At 38.3% G+C, this 18,803-nt stretch overlaps 1 protein-coding gene and 1 long non-coding RNA gene across 4 annotated transcripts in view; one reads left to right on the top strand and one right to left on the bottom strand.

Annotated features, from left to right (window-relative positions):
- ADH4 (alcohol dehydrogenase 4 (class II), pi polypeptide) overlaps window positions 1-681 on the top strand; it is a 33,805-nt gene extending 33,124 nt beyond the window's left edge. Inside the window, exon 9 of the mRNA XM_061164354.1 lies at window positions 230-681. Coding sequence (XP_061020337.1) covers window positions 230-254 — 25 coding nt within the window. The 3' untranslated portion in view covers window positions 255-681. The remainder of the gene's footprint in view (window positions 1-229) is intronic.
- The window catches only part of LOC133071703 (uncharacterized), a 178,003-nt gene that overhangs the window by 153,778 nt on the left and 5,422 nt on the right, over window positions 1-18,803 (bottom strand). The window lies entirely within an intron of this gene.

The raw sequence follows: 18,803 nt of genomic DNA on the forward strand, positions 1-18,803 counted from the left end.
GTTAAGTGAGCATCCGCAATTTTCTCCCAGCTTACTAACACCATATGAAATATTAATAACGTCATGAATGGAAGTGGTTGACAAGATAAAAGAAATTAGGCTTTGCAAAGTAGGTATCTGTACAGAAATATTAAACTGAATCTTGAAACAAACAAAAAAAATTATTTGTAGGTTTTGGTGAAATTTACCATGAAAATTATACTGATTGTTGTTTTATTATTATTAACAGCATTCGGACAGTCCTGCTCTTTTGACAACACCAGGAACAATTTGGAATACTAGCTGACTAAATCTGAATCTGTCTGGTTAATCCATTCCTGATATGATGAATAATGATAGCCATGAGTTTAAACACATATTTGCAGTTAACACCTAATATTAAATAGCTATAAAGATTATAGCATTTGCATCTATAAAATATATCAATATCTCCTATGTTAAATAACTATGATTGTTGATATGTTTATGAATAGTCATATGATGTTTGGGCATTGTTTAAAACTAGTTCTGGAGAGCTGGAAGTGGGGAATAAAGGGGTCATAAATAAAACTAGATTGTCTATATGTTTATAATTTTTTAGGTGGGGTGATAAATATATGGGGTTTCATTATACTGCTCTCTCTACTGTTGTATATGTTTAAGTTTTTCCATAATAAAAAGCTTTTTACCAGAAAAAAATCATTATGTATATGTAGACTGTAATAAGATACATATATCATTAAAACGTACATCATATATGTAACACAATTTACAATAAGTAACAAGCTACTCTTCCTTAATTAGTTGCTAAATAATTTTAATACCTGTTAATTTCTCTTAGCTCCACTTCACCACTGTGAACTATAATCACAAGTAGTGGGATATCAGAAACTATATAAATGAGTGTATACATATATGTAAAGATTTTTTAAAAGAAAATATATTTATACTCTCTAATTTCCATTTTTATTAAATAAGTCCCCCTTTTTTCTTTCATAACTATCACAATGTACAATGTGAACATCTATTTACTAAATTTGTACTAAATAATCTATTAATAATTTGTATTAATCTATTTTCTATATTTAACTAGAAATTACAAAGAACAATGTACTTATATAAATGTAAATAAAGCTATTAATAGTTGCAAGACATAATAGACAATAAGATTTATATGAAAAGCAAAATGAGAGTTCTCAAACTATTATACTAACAGATTTTACAATGGACAGTTTAAGAATAACATAGATAATTCAGATCAGAGTAACAAAGACTATTTCTCAGTTTAGCATAATTTCTGAAATCTACCAGTTTGGGGTTTTGTTTTTTTTTAACGTTTACCACACTGAACTCTGAGAGAAGATAAACTTCTCTGAAGTTTTGGCTGAGGAAGGTAGTAATATCTCAAAGTAGAAACTTATATTTCTATTTAAATTCTCTTTCATTAGAAATAGAAGCCAGTTAATCCATCTATAAAGGCTCCCTTTGTCGGCATTGTGGGGGATAGGATGCACCCCATGTGTGGTTAGCCTTTCTCATGCCATTCCCTACGCTAGTTCTGTTCTTGCTCATCACGCCCTGCCCTCCTCTCCTTGGCTTCCTCAGTCCTTCCTAGGTTTAGCTTGAGACCCACCTCCTCTCAGATCTTGGAAGCCACGAAAGCTGTATTTATTCCCTGATCTCCTTTGGCTCTTAGTATCTTTAATGAAATCTTACCACATACAGCTTCTTCCATTGTTATTTTCAAGTCTATGTTGGTAAACTCCTTAAAGGTAGAACAATCCTTGAATCTACCCTTCTATTAGAAATGCTCAATGGATACATGTTGTGTGATACCAAAATTTATCCTCACAATGTTGTAGCCACAAGTTCCGGGAAACAAACTCACTCAGAAGTTTTAGGACAATGCAGATAGCAGAGTGCAGTTTATTACACTGGTGGGCCCAAGGCAGAGTCTCCTCTTAGCCAAGGACCCTGACCAGTTTTTGTGAAAACTTTATATACCCTAAGTGTACCCGTCCAAACCTACCTCCCCAAATTCCCTGAAACTAGTCTGAACAAAGGAAAAGAAAGATACAATCAAAGTTAACCCATGGTTCAGATGCCTTAAGCCTAGGTAGTTAACAGTGGACAATTATCAATAGGCCTGTGGTCATACCCCAATAAGCATAATAGAATTTATTATTCTATTTGGTTACACAGATAATTAGGGTATTTTTTTAGGCAATGGAGAGTCTAGGTACGAGCCCTGGGCTCTTCTACCCAGGCAGTCTGGTTTTCCAGTTGATATGTCGTTTCCATAGATACTGGGCACAAAGCTCAAAGTCCACAGTCCCAAGATGGAGTCCTGCTTTCAAGATGGAGCCCAATTTGTCTGTTTCCTCCTTCAACAAGTCTCCGGATAGTTCATATTAGACATTTTGAATGAAATTTTTCCAAAACATTTCTATACCCCTCTTTTTTTCCTATGTAAAGAAATGCAAATCTAACCCTAATAACTTAGAATAGCCATTATGAATATTATTTTTAATTAGTAATATTAATTAGTTAAAACTATTAACTAATAAAGTTAATTAGTAAAATTAATAACTAGGTTAATGACAATTAACTAAGCTGTGAGGCAGTAGTTTCCCTCTCTCTCTCCAAATACTCCTGCTCACCATCCCTGCCTCTATCAGTCTTCTATTTTTCCACAACTGCTTCTCTGATTTGAAAAACAAAAAAAGTCTCATTATTCTTAACAAAGCTGCTGGGAATATTTATGAAATCAGTGAAAACTCAGGGTGATATGTATGGGGTTTAAGAGTTAACCATTATCATTCCTTTAGCAGCAAAGGCCTTTTTTCTCATCCAGGTTCCCAGAAATTCCTAGTGAATTTAAATAGTATAATTCTCCAAAATGTACATCTAATGTCTAAGTTACCCAAATAGCTCTCTCTTAAAGTAAGAAATAACGCTGAGTTTTTACAGAATACTCCAGAAACAATAAAAATCATGCAACAATAATTCATTTGCTAATATACAGAAAACTTCCATTTAAAAACTGCAGTTCAGAGACACAAAAAATAATCTGCAAACTACTGTCAACGGTATGGTTTTCTTGACAGCTCTAATTGTCATCTGTTACTTTTTAAATGTTACTTTTAAATTTTTTTCTTTTTCATTATGGTTTATTATAGGATATTGAATATATTTACCTGTTCTATATAATAGGACCTTGTTGTGTATCCATTCTACATATAATAGTTTGCATCTGCTAGCCCCAAACTCTCAATTCATCCCTCTCCAAAATGTTACCGGATTTTTTTTTGGCTGTGCCTCTTGGCTTGTGGGATCTAACCAGCAGTGAGAGCTCCAAGTCCTAATCATTGAACCAACCACCAGAAAATTCCCTAATATGTTACTTTTTTAAATACTAGGGGCAAAACAAGTTATAGTATTTCTAGGGCACAAAGCCACTGAAACAAAACTGAAATGGAACTTAACCCCTCCAGAAGAAAAATATGAAACAAAAAATCCACCAGATAAATGTTTGCATTCTTTAACAGAGTAAGATACACAGGTGTGTTTTTTTAAGGATATTGTGACCTGTAATTATTAGAAATCTTTAAGAATGCCAGTTAACAGGGTGAATAATACCTGAATAAAAGCAATACCATCACTTCTTAGAAGGAAAAAAAATTATTTCTTAAGATACATTAACTGTCTTCAAACGTCTTGGACTGTCATTGTTTTCTAAACGCTACCACAATGCCCTCTGGTGTTTGTTTCTTTAATATTTTTCCATCTATTTTCTTTGAGAAAATGGGCTTCCCTGGTGACTTAGATGGTAAAGAATCTGCCTGCAATGTGGGAGACCAGGATTCAGTCCCTGGGTTGGTAAGATTCCCTGGTGTAGGAAATGGCAACCCACTCCAGTGTACTTGCCTGGAGAATTCTGTGGACAGAGGAGCCTGGCAGGCTACAGTCCATAGAGTCACAGAGTCAGACACGACTGAGCAACTAACACTTTCACACACTTCCTTTGAGAAAAAGAATTCAGGGAGACAATAGCAACTTTCACATATATCATAGTTGACATTTTTAAAAGTACTTTCATGTGCATTATTTAATCTGATTCTTCAAAATTATCACTGGACCACAGCATTTTGAAGGCAAGGCCATTTTTAACATTCTTTAAATGCTTTGCAGAGGGGTCAAATTTTTCCTTATGGCTAAAACTAGAGTTTGCCTCCCTGGTTCTGTTCTCTGTAGAGCATCACAAAATTCAGTCCCTCTGCGAGCTGAAGCTGCCTGACACACCTCTTTCTCCCTTACCACCATGTCCTCTTTATTCCTAATAACATATTGCTAAGTATTCTTAAACTCAATATTCCATACGCAGTCTGAGAAACACCTATTCTGAATAATATACCATTAAATGCAGGTTATATTTATATGTTCTTTAGTCAATCATCTCCATTGCTGACAAATATTGAACTGTGTAATAAAAGCCCTAAATATTTCCTCTCTGGAATGCTATTAAACCAGAATGCACTCATTCTATCACTTAAACCCAAGGATAGACCATTTTTCTTCTCTGAAGTTTCAAGGTCTTTTTAGAAAGAATTTGTAAGTATATTAGGCATTTAATAATAAAAAAGGAGAGACTTTCTTGGTGGTAGTTAAGACTTCATGCGTCCACTGCAGGAGGACACAAGTTCTATCCCTGATCAGGGAATTAAGATCCTGCAGGCCACACAATGTGGCCAAAAAATAAAAATAGAAGAAGGAAAACAATAGCCTCATTATTTTACTGTTATTAAATAACATTTTTATCCTTTTCTCCATTTCTATCAATAAAATTCTTTTTATAGGCCTGCTTAAACTATAATAAAATTTCAGAACCTGACCTTAAAAATAAAATTCTTCATGACCTAAACAGACATTTCTCCAAAGAAGAAATACAGATGGTCAATAGACACATGAAAAGATGCTCAACACTGCTAATTATTAGAAAATGCAAATCAAAACTACAAAAAGGTACCACCTCACACCATTCAGAATGGCTATCATTAAAAAACACCTGTACAGTATATGAACGCATATATATGGAATTTAGAAAGATGGTAATGATGACCCTATATGCTAGACAGCAAAAGAGACACAGATGTAAAGAACAGACTTTTGGACTCTGAGGGAGAAGGCAAGGGCGGGATGATTTGAGAGAACAGCATTGCAACATGTACATTACCATATGTGAACTAGATGACCAGTCCAAGTTCGATGCATGAAACAGGGCACTCAGAGCTGGTGCACTGGGACAACCCTGTGGGATGGGATGGGGAGGGAGGTGGGACAGGGGTTCAGGATGGGGACACATGTACACCCATGGCTGATTCATGTCAATGTATGGCAAAAACCACCACAATATTGTAAAGTAATTAGCCTCCAATTAAAATAATTAATTTTTTTTAAGTCTACAAATAACAAATGCTAGAGAGTGCATGTGTGGAGACAAAAGAACTCTCCTACACTGTTGGTGGGAATGTAAGCTGGTGCAGCCACTGGGGAAAACAGTATGGGGGTTCCTCAGAAAACTAAAAATTGTTGTACTATGATGTTGAATGGTTTACCTTGGAAACAAACAAACATCATTCTGTCATTTTTGACACTGCACCCAAATACTGCATCTCAGACTCTTTTGTTGATTATGAGGGATACCCCATTTCTTCTAAGGGATCCTTGCTCACAGTAGTGGATGTAATTGTCATCCAAATTAAACTCACCCATTCTTGTCCATTTTAGTTCGCTGATTCCTAAGATGTTGATGTTCAATCTTGCAATCTCCTGCTTGACCACTTCCAATTTGCCTTGTTCATGGACCTAATATTCCAGGTTCCTATGCATACTGTTCTTTACAGCATTGGACTTTACTTTCACCACCAGACACATACACAACCGAGAGCTATTTCTGCTTTGGCCCAGTCATTTCATTCTTTCTGAAGCTCTTCCCTGGTAGCATACCAAACGCCTTCTGACCTGAGAGGCTCATCTTCCAGTATCATACTTTTTGATTTTTCATACTGCCCATGGGGTTCTCCAGGCAGGAACACTGGAGTGGCATGCCACTTCTTTCCCCAATGGCCCACACTGTGTCAGACATCCTCACTATGGCCTGTCTGTCTGGGGTGGCCCTGCACAGCATGGCTCAAGGCTGCATTGAGTGATGCAAGCCCCTTCGTCACAACAAGGCAGTGATCCATGAAGAGGAAAATCAGAATCACCATATGATCTAGCAACTCCACTCCTGGGCATATGTCCTGACAAAACTATTAATTCAAAACAATACATGCACCCTTAGGTTAATAGCAGCAATATTCACAATAGCCAAGACAGAAAAACAACCTAAATGCAGTACACATACACAATGGAATATTACTCAGCCAAAAAAAAAAAGAATGAAAGAATGTCATCTGCAGCAACATGAATGCAACTAGAAATTATCATACTAAATGAAGTAAGTTAGAAAAAGACATACCATCTGATATCACTTATATATGAAGTCTAAAATATGGCACAAATGAACTTATTTATGAAACATACATTCAGACATAGAAAACAAACTTATGGCTACCAAACAGGAAAGAGGGTAGGAGAGAGATAAAGTAGGAGTTTGGAATTAGCAGATACACACTACTATATAACAAAGATAAATAACAAGGTCCTACCGTATAGCACAGGAATCTCTGCTCAATGTTCCATAATAACCAAAATGGGAAAAGAATTTGAAATAGATACTTGTATAACTGAATCACTTTGCTATATACCTGAAACTAACACAATGCTAATCAACCATACTCCAATATAAAAGAAAATTTTGTATAAATAAATAAAATAGATAATAAGGTCTTACTGTATAGCACAGGGAGTTATATTCAATATCCTGTAAGAAACTATAATAGAAAATGAAAAAGGATATGTACACATTGGCAAATATATTGGTATATTGGTATATAATATATATGGGGCTTCCAGGGTAGTGTTAGCAGTAAAGAATCTTCCTGCAAATGTAGGAGACGTGGGCTCAGTTCCTGGGTTGGGAAGATCCCCTGGAGGAGGGCATGGCAATCCGCTCTTATATTCCTGCCTGGAGAATCCCCATGGAGAGAGGAGCCTGGAGGGCTACAGTCCATAGAGTTGCAAAGAGTTGGACAAGACTGAGGCGACTTAGTGTGCGCACGCACATGCGCGCACGCACACACACCCACACACACACGTCCCAAAGAAAGGCAATGCCAAAGAATGTTCAAACTACCGCAAAATTGCACTCATTTCACATGCTAGCAAAGTAATGCTCAGAATTCTCCAAGCTAAGCTTCAACAGTAAATGAACAGAGAACTCCCAGATGTTCAAGATGGATTTAGAAAGACAGAGGAACCGAAGATCAAATTGCCAACATCTGTTGGATCATAGAAAAAGCAAGAGAATTCCAGAAAAACACGTACTTCTGTTTCACTGACTATGCTAAAGCCTTTGACTGTGTGGATCACAACAAACCACGGAAAATTCTTAAAGAGATAGGAATACCAGATCCCCTCACCTGCCTCCTGAGAAACCTGTATGCAGGTCAAGAAGCAATAGTTAGAATTTGACACGGAACAACAGACTGGTTCCAAACTGGGAAAGGAGTACATCAAGACTGTACATTGTCACCCTGCTTATTTAAGTTATATTCAGAGTACATCATGAGAAACGCTGGGCTGGATGAAGCACAAGCTGGAATCAAGATTGCCGGGAGAAATATCAATAACCTCAGATATGCAGATGACACCAATTTAATGGCAGAAAACCAAAGAGGAACTGAAGAGCCTCTTGATGAAGATGAAAGAGGAGAGTGAAAAAGCTGGCTTAAAACTCAACACTAAAAAAATGAAGATCATGGTATCCAGTCCCATCACTTTATGGAAAATAGAAGGGGAAACAATAGAAACAGTGACAGACCTTTTTTTCCTTGGGCCCCAAAATCAATGCAGATGGTGACTACAGCCATGAAATTAAAAGATGCTTGCTCCTTGGAAGAAAAGCTATGACAAAACTAGACAGAGTATTAAAAAGCAGACATTTCTTTGCTGACAAAGGTTCGTATAGTTAAAGCTATGAGTTTTTCCAGTAGTCATGTATGGATGTGAGAGTTGGACAATAAAGAAGGCTGAGCACTGAAGAACTGATACTTTTGAACCGTGGTGTTGGAGAAGACTCTTGAGAGTCCCTTGGACTGCAAGGAGATCAAACTAGTCAATCCTAAAGGAAATCAGTCCTGAATATTCTTTGGAAGGACTGATGTTGAAGCTTAAGCTCCAATACTTTGGCCACCTGATGTGAAGAGCTGACTCATTTGAAAAGACCCTGACACCGAAAAAGATTGAGGGCAGGAGAAGGGGACGACAGGGGATGATATGGTTGGATGGCATCACTGACTCAATGGACATGAGTTTGAGCAAGCTCTGGAAGATGGTGAAGGACAGGGAAGCCTGGTGTGCTGCAGTCCATGGGGTCGCAAAGAGTTGGACACGACTGAGCAATTAAACAACAGCTACATTATATATATATATATATATATAGTAATTGAATCACTTTGCTATATACCAGAAACTAACACAGCATTGCAAATCAACTGTACTTCAATTGGAAAACAAAAAAGAAAATATCCTTTCTTTCCTGCTTTTGGATACTGTGTTAGGGCACAACAGGCTGGAGCTGCAGTAGCCATCTCACAACCATTGAGAGAAAGAGGAGAATGTCAGAGAAGTTGAACTAGAGACTCAACATCACGGAGTAGCAGAATTTACCATTCTCTTTCATTAAACTGTCCAGAACTTTCAGAAGAGATCATTTATGCCCACAGGCTTTGAATGATCATCTATTTTAATACTCTTCTATGGCAAAAATCTTGTGATTCCCCAAGGCTTTGCCTTCAATACTTACATCCAAGAAATCAGAGTTAATTTTTTATTAACTGTTCCACCCTTGCATACTTAATCTACTCCTTAGAATCAACTGGGTTTTCATTTGCTTTCAGCCTCATTAGGTCAGATTTTTCATCCCCAGATTGACCCACTTCCCTGATGGTCTGTTTTCTTGCAAACTCCTGATACAGATTGACTGATTTCATTGCAAGTCATATAAATCAATTCTGATTAATTTATAATGATAAGGAATTTATTAAAAGGATATTAGGTCAGAAAACTATTAATATAAAGAACTAATAATATCAAGAAAACTAGAAAACACTTTCAGAGATTTATGGTTTGACATTATGTCCAAATCCATGCAGCAGAACTGATCTGGTCACCATTTTCCTTATATCAGGTTCAAGATGCTGCAGACTAAACCATCAAACCCAACCCTAGACAGAGGTCATCACCACTGGCTTGACTGCCATTATTACTACAGGAATTTAAATCTGCAGTAGGGAAGGAATGAGGGGCTTCCTTCTTCTCCCTTCCATCTTCCATCTCTTCTCATCGCACACTAGCTACTATTTCAAGTCCCTTCAACTGTCCAGCCTAGAAAAGAGGAGACATTTGGAAGAAAAGACTACATTTTATACAACCAGAACTGTTGCAATTGATGTCTAACACTAGTGTCCTTTGGGTATAGCATCCTTTAGAATCTGAATTACTTCTTGAGTGGAGAATTTCTATGGATTTCACAAAGAATCCTCTGACCCAATAGGGATGTCCTATCTGCAGTTCCTTTAAAGGAATGACTCTTTCTACAACTGACCAATTAAGACAGCCCTTGGCTTCCACCAGGGTCATCTTACTTTTCCAGATGGATCTCTTTGGTTAAACTCCTTTGAAGATGACCAACAACTGTATCCCTTTGCAGTCTCCACCTTTGGTCCATAGAAACACATTAGCATCCCTCTCGCCACTAAACTTTGCTCTATTTCATTCTGCCATCAGACAGGCTGTTCTAGCCAGCCTCTTGCCACAATTTTTTTTTAATTTATTTCAGATAACAGACCTTGAGTCTTCCAAGTTCCAGAGAAAATATTTAAAGCTTTTTGACTGTTCTTCTCTTGACTTCAGATGAGGGCTAAGTGTTTCCATCATTCTTACCAGGAAGTACGAAAGGCATATACAGCACACTGACAACTCCAAAGAAATTCTCCTTCCAAATCATTTTTGCCCTTTCACATGAATTCTTTTCTCTTCCTTATATGGCTGAGAGACAATAAATGAGCTAATGCTGATGGAAGAAATTTTCTGTCTCTTAGCATGTCATACGTAAGCTACTCCAGGACCCTGCCTTAAAATATGGGAGTAATTTTGACACCTATATTGCCTAACCTTGGAAGTTCTTAGCCAAAACTGAGACAATCTGAAGAAGTCTCATTTTAATTTCATGTTATATTTAATCATGAAACTATCCCTTGTACAGGCATAGCTCAGAGATACGGCAGGTTTGGTTCCAGACCACCAGTATACAGTGAATATAGTAATAAAGTCAGTCACATGAACTTTTTGTTTCCCAGTGCATACAAAAGTTATGTTTACACTATACTGCAGCCTATTAGGTGTGCAATAGCATTATGGCTAAAAAATGTACATAGCTAACTTTGTCATTTAAAAGTGATAACTATCATCTGACAACACAAGGTTGCCACAGACCTTCAATTTTTAAAAATGCAATATCTGTATAGTGCAATAAAGTGAAGCACAATAAAATGAGGTATGCCAGTACTTCTCCAGCTTGTCAAGTTTTCCATAGTCTCTATAGTTCTAGTCAGGAAAAATATATGCTCATGCTACTTACAACAATGAATAACTTACAATATATTTCCTACAAAAAATACAAAGAAAAGGTACTTCTTTGGGATCAGAGAGCCACCCTAAGAATTCTCTGACTTCCCAACTCTGAGATACATGTTTTTCTTGAAAACCAACAGGAAAAACTGCGCAATTTTCAGATTTGCAAACTATTAATAGATGCCTATCTTCTCATACGTATGCTATGTGTATGTGTGTTTTCCCAAGAGAAAGGGTTTGGTAGGTTGCTTTTGGACCTCAGTATTTAAAAGACTTACTACCAACTATTTCTGGCTCCCTCATGTTTAACCCATCTGTGGCTTCCTTCAGTTCAGATAGTTTCCTGTTCCAATTCATAGGGGCTATAGTAAGGGCTGTCTCTACCCCTGTGATGGAATATGTACCAAGCAATGGCAACTGAAGCTGGAAAAACAAAAAACGTTCCCTTCAAAATGTAGCAGACATTTATGGCTTCATGAACTCTTCCTTCAATTCATTCAGTACTTTTCTTTCTTATAAGCTCTATGAAATATGCTTCAACTTTTTGAATGTTGTTTGACCATGTCTAGTGAACACTTACTTGCATGTCACAGTCTAAAATGACAGGTCATTTTCATCTAATAAGCCCTTCCTTTTAAAATAAGCTGAATAATTTTCTTAAGTGTCAGAATTAAGTACAAGTTAGCAGTGTCACTCACTGTTTCCTCTCTTCTACTAAATGAACTGGAGAGCATAGTAGGTCAAGAATTTAACAAGAAGCCTGCTTCCATATGCTACCAGGATGGTGAAGTTCCCAAATACTTCTGTATTTTTCTGCTACATCCATTTTGTTATCTGTATTTGGAAAATATCACCTGTTATCTCCTACCTGGTCAGGCTATTTCTAATTTAGTCCACCCTAGCAAATTCTCTAACGAGACTGAGGGCCTCTGATTTCACCTTGTATCAAGTTTTCCTTCTCAGAGAAAGTAGATGTGACTTACACATCTACTTATGACTCCTATTATTTTTTAATACACTTTTTTTTTTTTAAGAACAGTTTTGGGTTCACAGCAAAACTGAGCAGAAAGTACAGCATTCCCACATACCTCTTGCTCCCTACCACACACACAACCTCTCCCACTTTCAATATTCCCCACAATACTGGTATTCTGCTACATGAACTACACTGACATATCATTATCACCCAAAGTCTACACTTCTATGCTAAGGTTCACTCTGGTGGTGTACACTCTATGGGTTCTGACAAAAGTATAATGATACATACCCACTGTGTAGTATCATACAGAATAGTTTCATTGCCTCAAAAACTCTCTCTGTTCTACCTATTCATCCCTCTCTCCCCACTAACCAGAATATTATATACAGTATGTAACTATGTAGGCTCTTCAAATTGTCTTCTTTCACTTAATAATACACATCTAAGATTCTTTCATGACTTTTCTGGGTTTAATAGCTCATTCTTTATTAATGCTCAATAATACTGCATTGTCTGGACCAAGCAGTAGCTGCGTGGCGCTGGAGTGGCCATGAGGTGATACCCCATGTACAAGGGTAAAGGAGAAGCCCCAGCAAGACGGTTCAGTTCAGTTCAGTCGCTCAGTCGTGTCCGACTCTTTGTGACCCCATAACTCGCAGCACGCCAGGCCTCCCTGTCGATCACCAACTCCCGGAGTTTACTCAAACTCATGCCCATTGAGTTGGTGATGCCATCCAGCCATCTCATCCTCTGTCGTCCCCTTCGCCTCCTGCCCCCAATCCGTCCCAGCATCAGGGTCTTTTCCAATGAGTCAACTCTTCGCATGAGGTGGCCAAAGCACTGGAGTTTCAGCTTCAGCATCAGTCCTTCCAATGAACACAGCAAGACGGTAGAAGGGGCAAATTCACGGTTAAAATCAAACCCCATTCCTGCCAGAGATGCTCAGAGGGCTCAAACAAACCTTGTGCACACCAGGACCCAGGGAGCCCACAGAGATTGAGATAGAACTGTGTTTGAGCGTCTCCTGTGGAGGTACAGGTCAGCAGTGGCCTGCCACAGGGGCAGGGGCTCTGGGTGCAGCAGACTTGGGTATGACATAAGCCCTCTTAGAGGAGGTCGCAATTAACCCAACACAGAGCTGCCAGAATTTACACAGGACTGGGAAATAGACCCTTGGAAGGCATAAACAGAAACTTATGTGCCCCAGGACCCAGGAGAAAGGAGCATGACCCCACAAGAGACAGACCCAGACTTGCCTGTGAGTGTCCAGGAGTCTCCAATGGAGGCGTGGGATGGTGGTGGCCTGCTGCAGGGTTGGGGGCACTGAGTGCAGCAGTACAGGCATGGAATCTTTTGAAGGAGGTCACCATTATCTTCATTACCTCAACCATAGTTTGGCCCCAGGTAAATAACAGGGAGGGAACACAGCCCCACCCATCAACAGAAAATTGGATTAAAGATTTGCTGAGCTTGGCCTCACCCATCAGAACAAGACCCAGTTTCCCCCTCAGTCAGTCTCTACCATCAGGAAGCATCCAAAAGCCTCTTATCCTTCTCTAGAGGGCAGACAGACTGAAAACCACAGTCACAGAAAACTAACCAATCTAATCACATGGACCACAGTCTTGTCTAACTCAATGAAACTATGAGCCATGCTGTGTGGGGCACCCAAGACGGACGGGTCATGGTGGAGAGGTCTGACAGAATGTGGTCCATAGGAGAAGGGAATGGCAAGCCACTTCAGTTTTCTTCCCTTGAGAACCCCATGAACAGTATGAAAAGGCAAAAAGATAGGACACTGAAAGATGAACTCCCCAGGTCAGTAGGTGCCCAATATGCTACTGGAGATCAGTAGAGAAATAACTCCAGAAAGAATAAACGGATGGAGCCAAAGCAAAAACAGCGCCCAGTTGTGGATGTGATTGGTGATAGAAGCAAGGCCCAATGCTGTAAAGAGCAATATTGCACAGAAACCTGGAATGTTAGGTCCATGAATCAAGGCAAATTGAAAGTAGTTAAACAGGAGATGGCAAGAGTGAACGTCAACATTTTAGGAATCAGTGAACTAAGATGGACTGGAATGGGTGAATTTAACTCAGATGACCTTTATATCTACTACTGTGGGCAGAAATCCCTTAGAAGAAATGGAGTAGCCATCGTAGTCAACAAGAGTGTCTGAAATGCAGTACTTGGATGCAGTCTCAAAAATAACAGAATGATCTCTGTTCGTTTCCAAGGCAAGACATTCAATATCACGATAATCCAAGTCTATGTGCCGACCAGTAACATGGAAGAAGCTGAAGTTGAATGGTTCTATGAAGACCTACAAGACCTTTTAGAACATTAGAACTTTTAGAATTTTAGAATATACCCATTGAATGCAGAGTTTCAAAGAATAGCAGGGAGAGATAAGAAAGCCTTCCTCAGTGATCAGTGCAAAGAAACAGAGGAAAACAATAGAATGGGAAAGACGAGAGATCTCTTTAAGAAAATTAGAGATATCAAGCGAACATTTCATGCAAAGAAGAGCTCAAAAAAGGATAGAAATCATATGGACCTAACAGAAACAGAAGATATTAATAAGAGGTGGCAAGAATACACAGAAGAACTGTACAAAAGAGATCTTCATGACCCAGATAATCACAGTGGTTTGATCACTCACCTAGAGCCAGACATCCTGGAATGTGAAGTCAAGTGGGCCTTAGGAAGCATCACTATGAACAAAGCTAGCGGAGGTGATGGAATTCCAGCTGAGCTGTTTCAAATCCTAAAAGATGATGCTGTGAAAGTGCTGCACTCAATATGCCAGCAAATTTGGAAAACTCAGCAGTGGCCACAGGACTGGAAAAGGTCAGTTTTCATACCAATCCTAAAGAAAGGCAAAGAATGCTCAAACAATCACACAATTGTACTCATCTCACACACTAGTAAAGTAATGCTCAAAATTCTCCAAGCCAGGCTTCAACAATACGTGAACTGTGAACTTCCAGATGTCCAAGCTGGATTTAGAAAAGGCAGAGGAACCAGAGATCAAATTGCCAACATCTGTTGGATCATCAAAAAAGCAAGAGAGTTCCAGAAAACATCTAATTCAGCTTTATTGACAATGCCAAAGACTTTGACTGTGTGGCTCACCACAAAATCTGGAAAATTCTGAAAGAGATGGGAATACCAGACCACCTGACCTGCCTCTTCAGAAATCTGTACACAGATCAAGAAGCAACCGTTAGAACTGGCCATGGAACAACAGACTGGTTCCAAATAGGATAAGGAGTACGTCAAGGCTGTATATTGTCACCCTGCTTATTTAACTTATATGCAGAGTACATCATGAGAAACGCTGGGCTGGATGAAGCACAAGCTAGAATCAAGATTGCTGGGAGAAATATCAATAACCTCAGATATGCAGATGACACCACCCTTATGGTAGAAAGTGAAGAAGAACTAAAGAGCCTCTTGATGAAAGTGCAAGAGGAGAGTGAAAAAGTTGGCTTAAAGCTCAACATTCAGAAAACTAAGATCATGGCATCTGGTCCCATCACTTCATGGCAAATAGATGGGGAAACAGTGGAAACAGTGACAGACTTTTTTAGGGGGCTCCAAAATCACTGCAGATGGTGACTGCAGCCATGAAATTAAAAGACACTTGTTCCTTGGAAGAAAAGTTATGACCAACCTAGACAGCATATTAAAAAGCAGAGACATTACTTTATCAACAAAGGTCCATCTAGTCAAGGCTATGTTTTTTCCAGTAGTCATGTATGGATGTGAGAATTGGACTATGAAGAAAGGTGAGCACTGAAGAATTAATGCTTTTGAACTGTGGTGTTGGAAAAGACTCTTGAGAGTCCTTTGGACTCCAAGGAGATCCAACCAGTCCATCCTAAAGGAGATCAGTCCTGAATACTCATTGGAAGGGCTAATGCTGAAGCTGAAACTCCAATACTTTGGCCACCTGTGTGAAGAACTGAATCATTGGAAAAGACCCTGATTCTGGGAATGAATGAAGGTGGGAGGAGAAGGGATGACAGATGATGAGATGGTTGGATGGCATCACCAAGTCAATGGACATGAGTTTGAGTAAACTCCAGGAGTTGGTGATGAACAGGGAGGCCTGGCGTGCTGCAGTCCATGGGTTTGCAAAGAGTCGGACATAACTGAGCAACTGAACTGAACTGAATACTGCATTGTCTAGATGAACCACAATTTATCCATTCACCTGCTGAAGAACACCTTGGTTGCTTCCAAGTTTTGGCAACTATGAGTAAAGCTGCTATAAAATCTTTGTGGGCATTAGTTTTCAACCTTTGGTAAATACCAAGGAACAGGACTGCTGGAGAGTATAGTAAGAAAATGTTTAGTTTTATAGGAAATCAACAAACTGTCTTCCAAAGTGGCTGTACCATTACACATTCCTGCCAACAATGAATGAGAATTCCTGTTGCATTCAGTGGTTTTGGATTTCGGCCATTCTAATAAGTAAGCAGTAGTATCTTATTGTTTTAATTTGCAATTCCCAAATGACATATGATGTTCAATACCTTTTTATATGCTGAGTTGCAATATGGTGTGTCTTCAACGAACAATTTGTTCAGATCTTTTGCCCAATTTTTAATTGAGTTTAGTTTTCTTATTAAGAGTTCTTTGTATATTTTGGGAAATGGTTCTTTATCAATATGCCTTGCCAATATTATCTCTGTCTGTAGCTTGTCCTACTCTCTTGACAATGTACTTCACAGAGCAGAATTTTTTCTTTTTTAGTGATGTCCAGCTTATCAATTATTCTTTTTATGGATCATGCCTTTGGTATTGTAAAAGTCATCACAATAACCAAGGTCATCTAGATTTTCTCCTATGTTATCTTCTAGGACTTCTACAGTTTTGCATTTTACATTCAGGTCTATGATCCATTATGGGTTTTACTTTTTGTGAAGTTTGCATCTAGTTTCATTTTTTTTTTTTTTTTTTGCATGTGAATGGCCAGTTGTTACAGCTAACACTTTTTTACCAAAAGACTACATTTTACCAAAAAGACTACATTTTCTCCATTGAATTTTCTTAGTTATGTTGTCAAACATCATTGACTATATTTATGTGGGTCTGTGTCTGGGCTCTCTATTGTGTTCCACTGATCTATTTGTCTATTCTTTTGCCAATAACCACACTGTCTTGATTATTATAGCTTTATAGTAGGTCTTGAGGTTGGGTAGTGTCAGTCCTCCAACTTTCCTCTTTTTCTTCAACATTGAGTTGACTATTCTGGGTCTTTTGCCTCTTCATATAAACTTCAGAGTCAGTCTGTCAACAGCACAAAAATAACTGCTGTCACTTTGTAACACCATACACAAAATAAACTCAAAATGGCTTAAAGATCTAAATGTAAGACCAGAAACTATACAATTCCTAGAGGAAAACATAGGCAAAACACTCTCTGACACAAATCACAGCAAGATCCTCTATGACCCACCTCCTAGAGTAATGGAAATAAAAGCAAAAATAAACAAATAGGACTTAATTAAACATAAAACCTTTTGCACAATGATGGAAAGTACAAGCAAGGTGAAAAGACAGCCTTTAGAGTGGGAGAAAATAATAGCAAATGAAACAACTGACAAAGAATTAATCTCCAAAATATACAAGCAGCTCATGCAGCTCAATACCAGAAAAATAAATGACCCAATCAAAAAATGGGCCAAAGAACTAAACGGACATTTCTCCAAAGAAGACATACAAATGGCTAACAAACACATGAAAAGATGCTCAGCATCACTCATTATCAGAGAAATGCAAAGAAAAACCACAACAAGGTACGCGGGTTCAGAATGGCTGCTACCAAAAAGTCTACAAACAATAAAAGCTGGAGAGGGTGTGGAGAAAAGGGAACCCTCTTACACTGTTGGTGGTAATGCAAACTAGTACAGCCACTATAGAAAACAGTGTGGAGATTCCTTAAAAAACTGGAAATAGAACTGCCATAAGACCCACTGCTGGGCATACACACGGAGGAAACCAGAACTGAGAGAGACAGGTGTACCTCAATGTTCATTACAGCAGTTTACAATAGCTAGAACATGGAAGCAACCTAGATGTCCATCAGGAGACAAATGGATAAGAAAGTTGCGGTACATATATACAATGAAATATTATTCAGCTATAAGAACACATTTGAGTGAGTTCTAATGAGGTGGATGAAACTGGAGCCTATTATACAGAGTGAAGTCAGAAAGAAAAACACCAAAACAGAATATTAACGCACATATATGGAATTTAGAAAGATGGTAACAACAACCCTATATGCAAGACAGGAAAAGAGACACGGATGTAAAGAACAGACTTCTGGACTCTGAGGGAGAAGGTGAGGGTGGAGTGACTTGAGAGAATAGCACTGAAACATGTATATTACCATATGTGAAACAGATCACCAGTCCAAGTTTGATGCATGACACAGGTCACTCAAAGCTAGTGCACTGGGACAACCCAGAGGGATGGGATGGGGAGGGAAGTGGGAGTGGGTTTTGGGACAGGGGGACACATATATACCCATGGCTGATTCATGTCAATGTATGGCAAAACCACCACTATGTTGTAAAGTAATTAACCTCCAATTAAAATTAATTTAAAAAAATAATAACTTGCTGAGATTTTTGTTGGAATTGTGTTTGTTGAATCTATAAATCAAGAGAGGGAGAAATGGCATCTTGACAGTATCAAGTCTTCCTATCTGTGATCATGGAATATCTCTCCATTTATTTCATTCTTGCTTCTTTCTTCAGATTTTTGCAGTTTTTCTTCACAGGTTTTATACATACCTTACTAAACTTAAACCCAAGTATTTCATTTTCCCCATACTAATGTAAATTGTATTGTTTTTAATTTCCAATTCCACTTGTTCATTGCTGGCATATAGGAAAGTCTGGTATATAGGAAAGCAATTGACTCTTGTGTACCACCTGTATCCTTCAACTTTGCTATAGTCATTAATTAGTTCCACAAGTTTTTTGAGAATTCTTACAAATGAGTTCATGAAGAGTCAGATACAACTTAGTGA

Source organism: Dama dama, chromosome 17, assembly GCF_033118175.1.
Source record: "Dama dama isolate Ldn47 chromosome 17, ASM3311817v1, whole genome shotgun sequence".
NCBI lineage: Eukaryota > Metazoa > Chordata > Mammalia > Artiodactyla > Cervidae > Dama > Dama dama.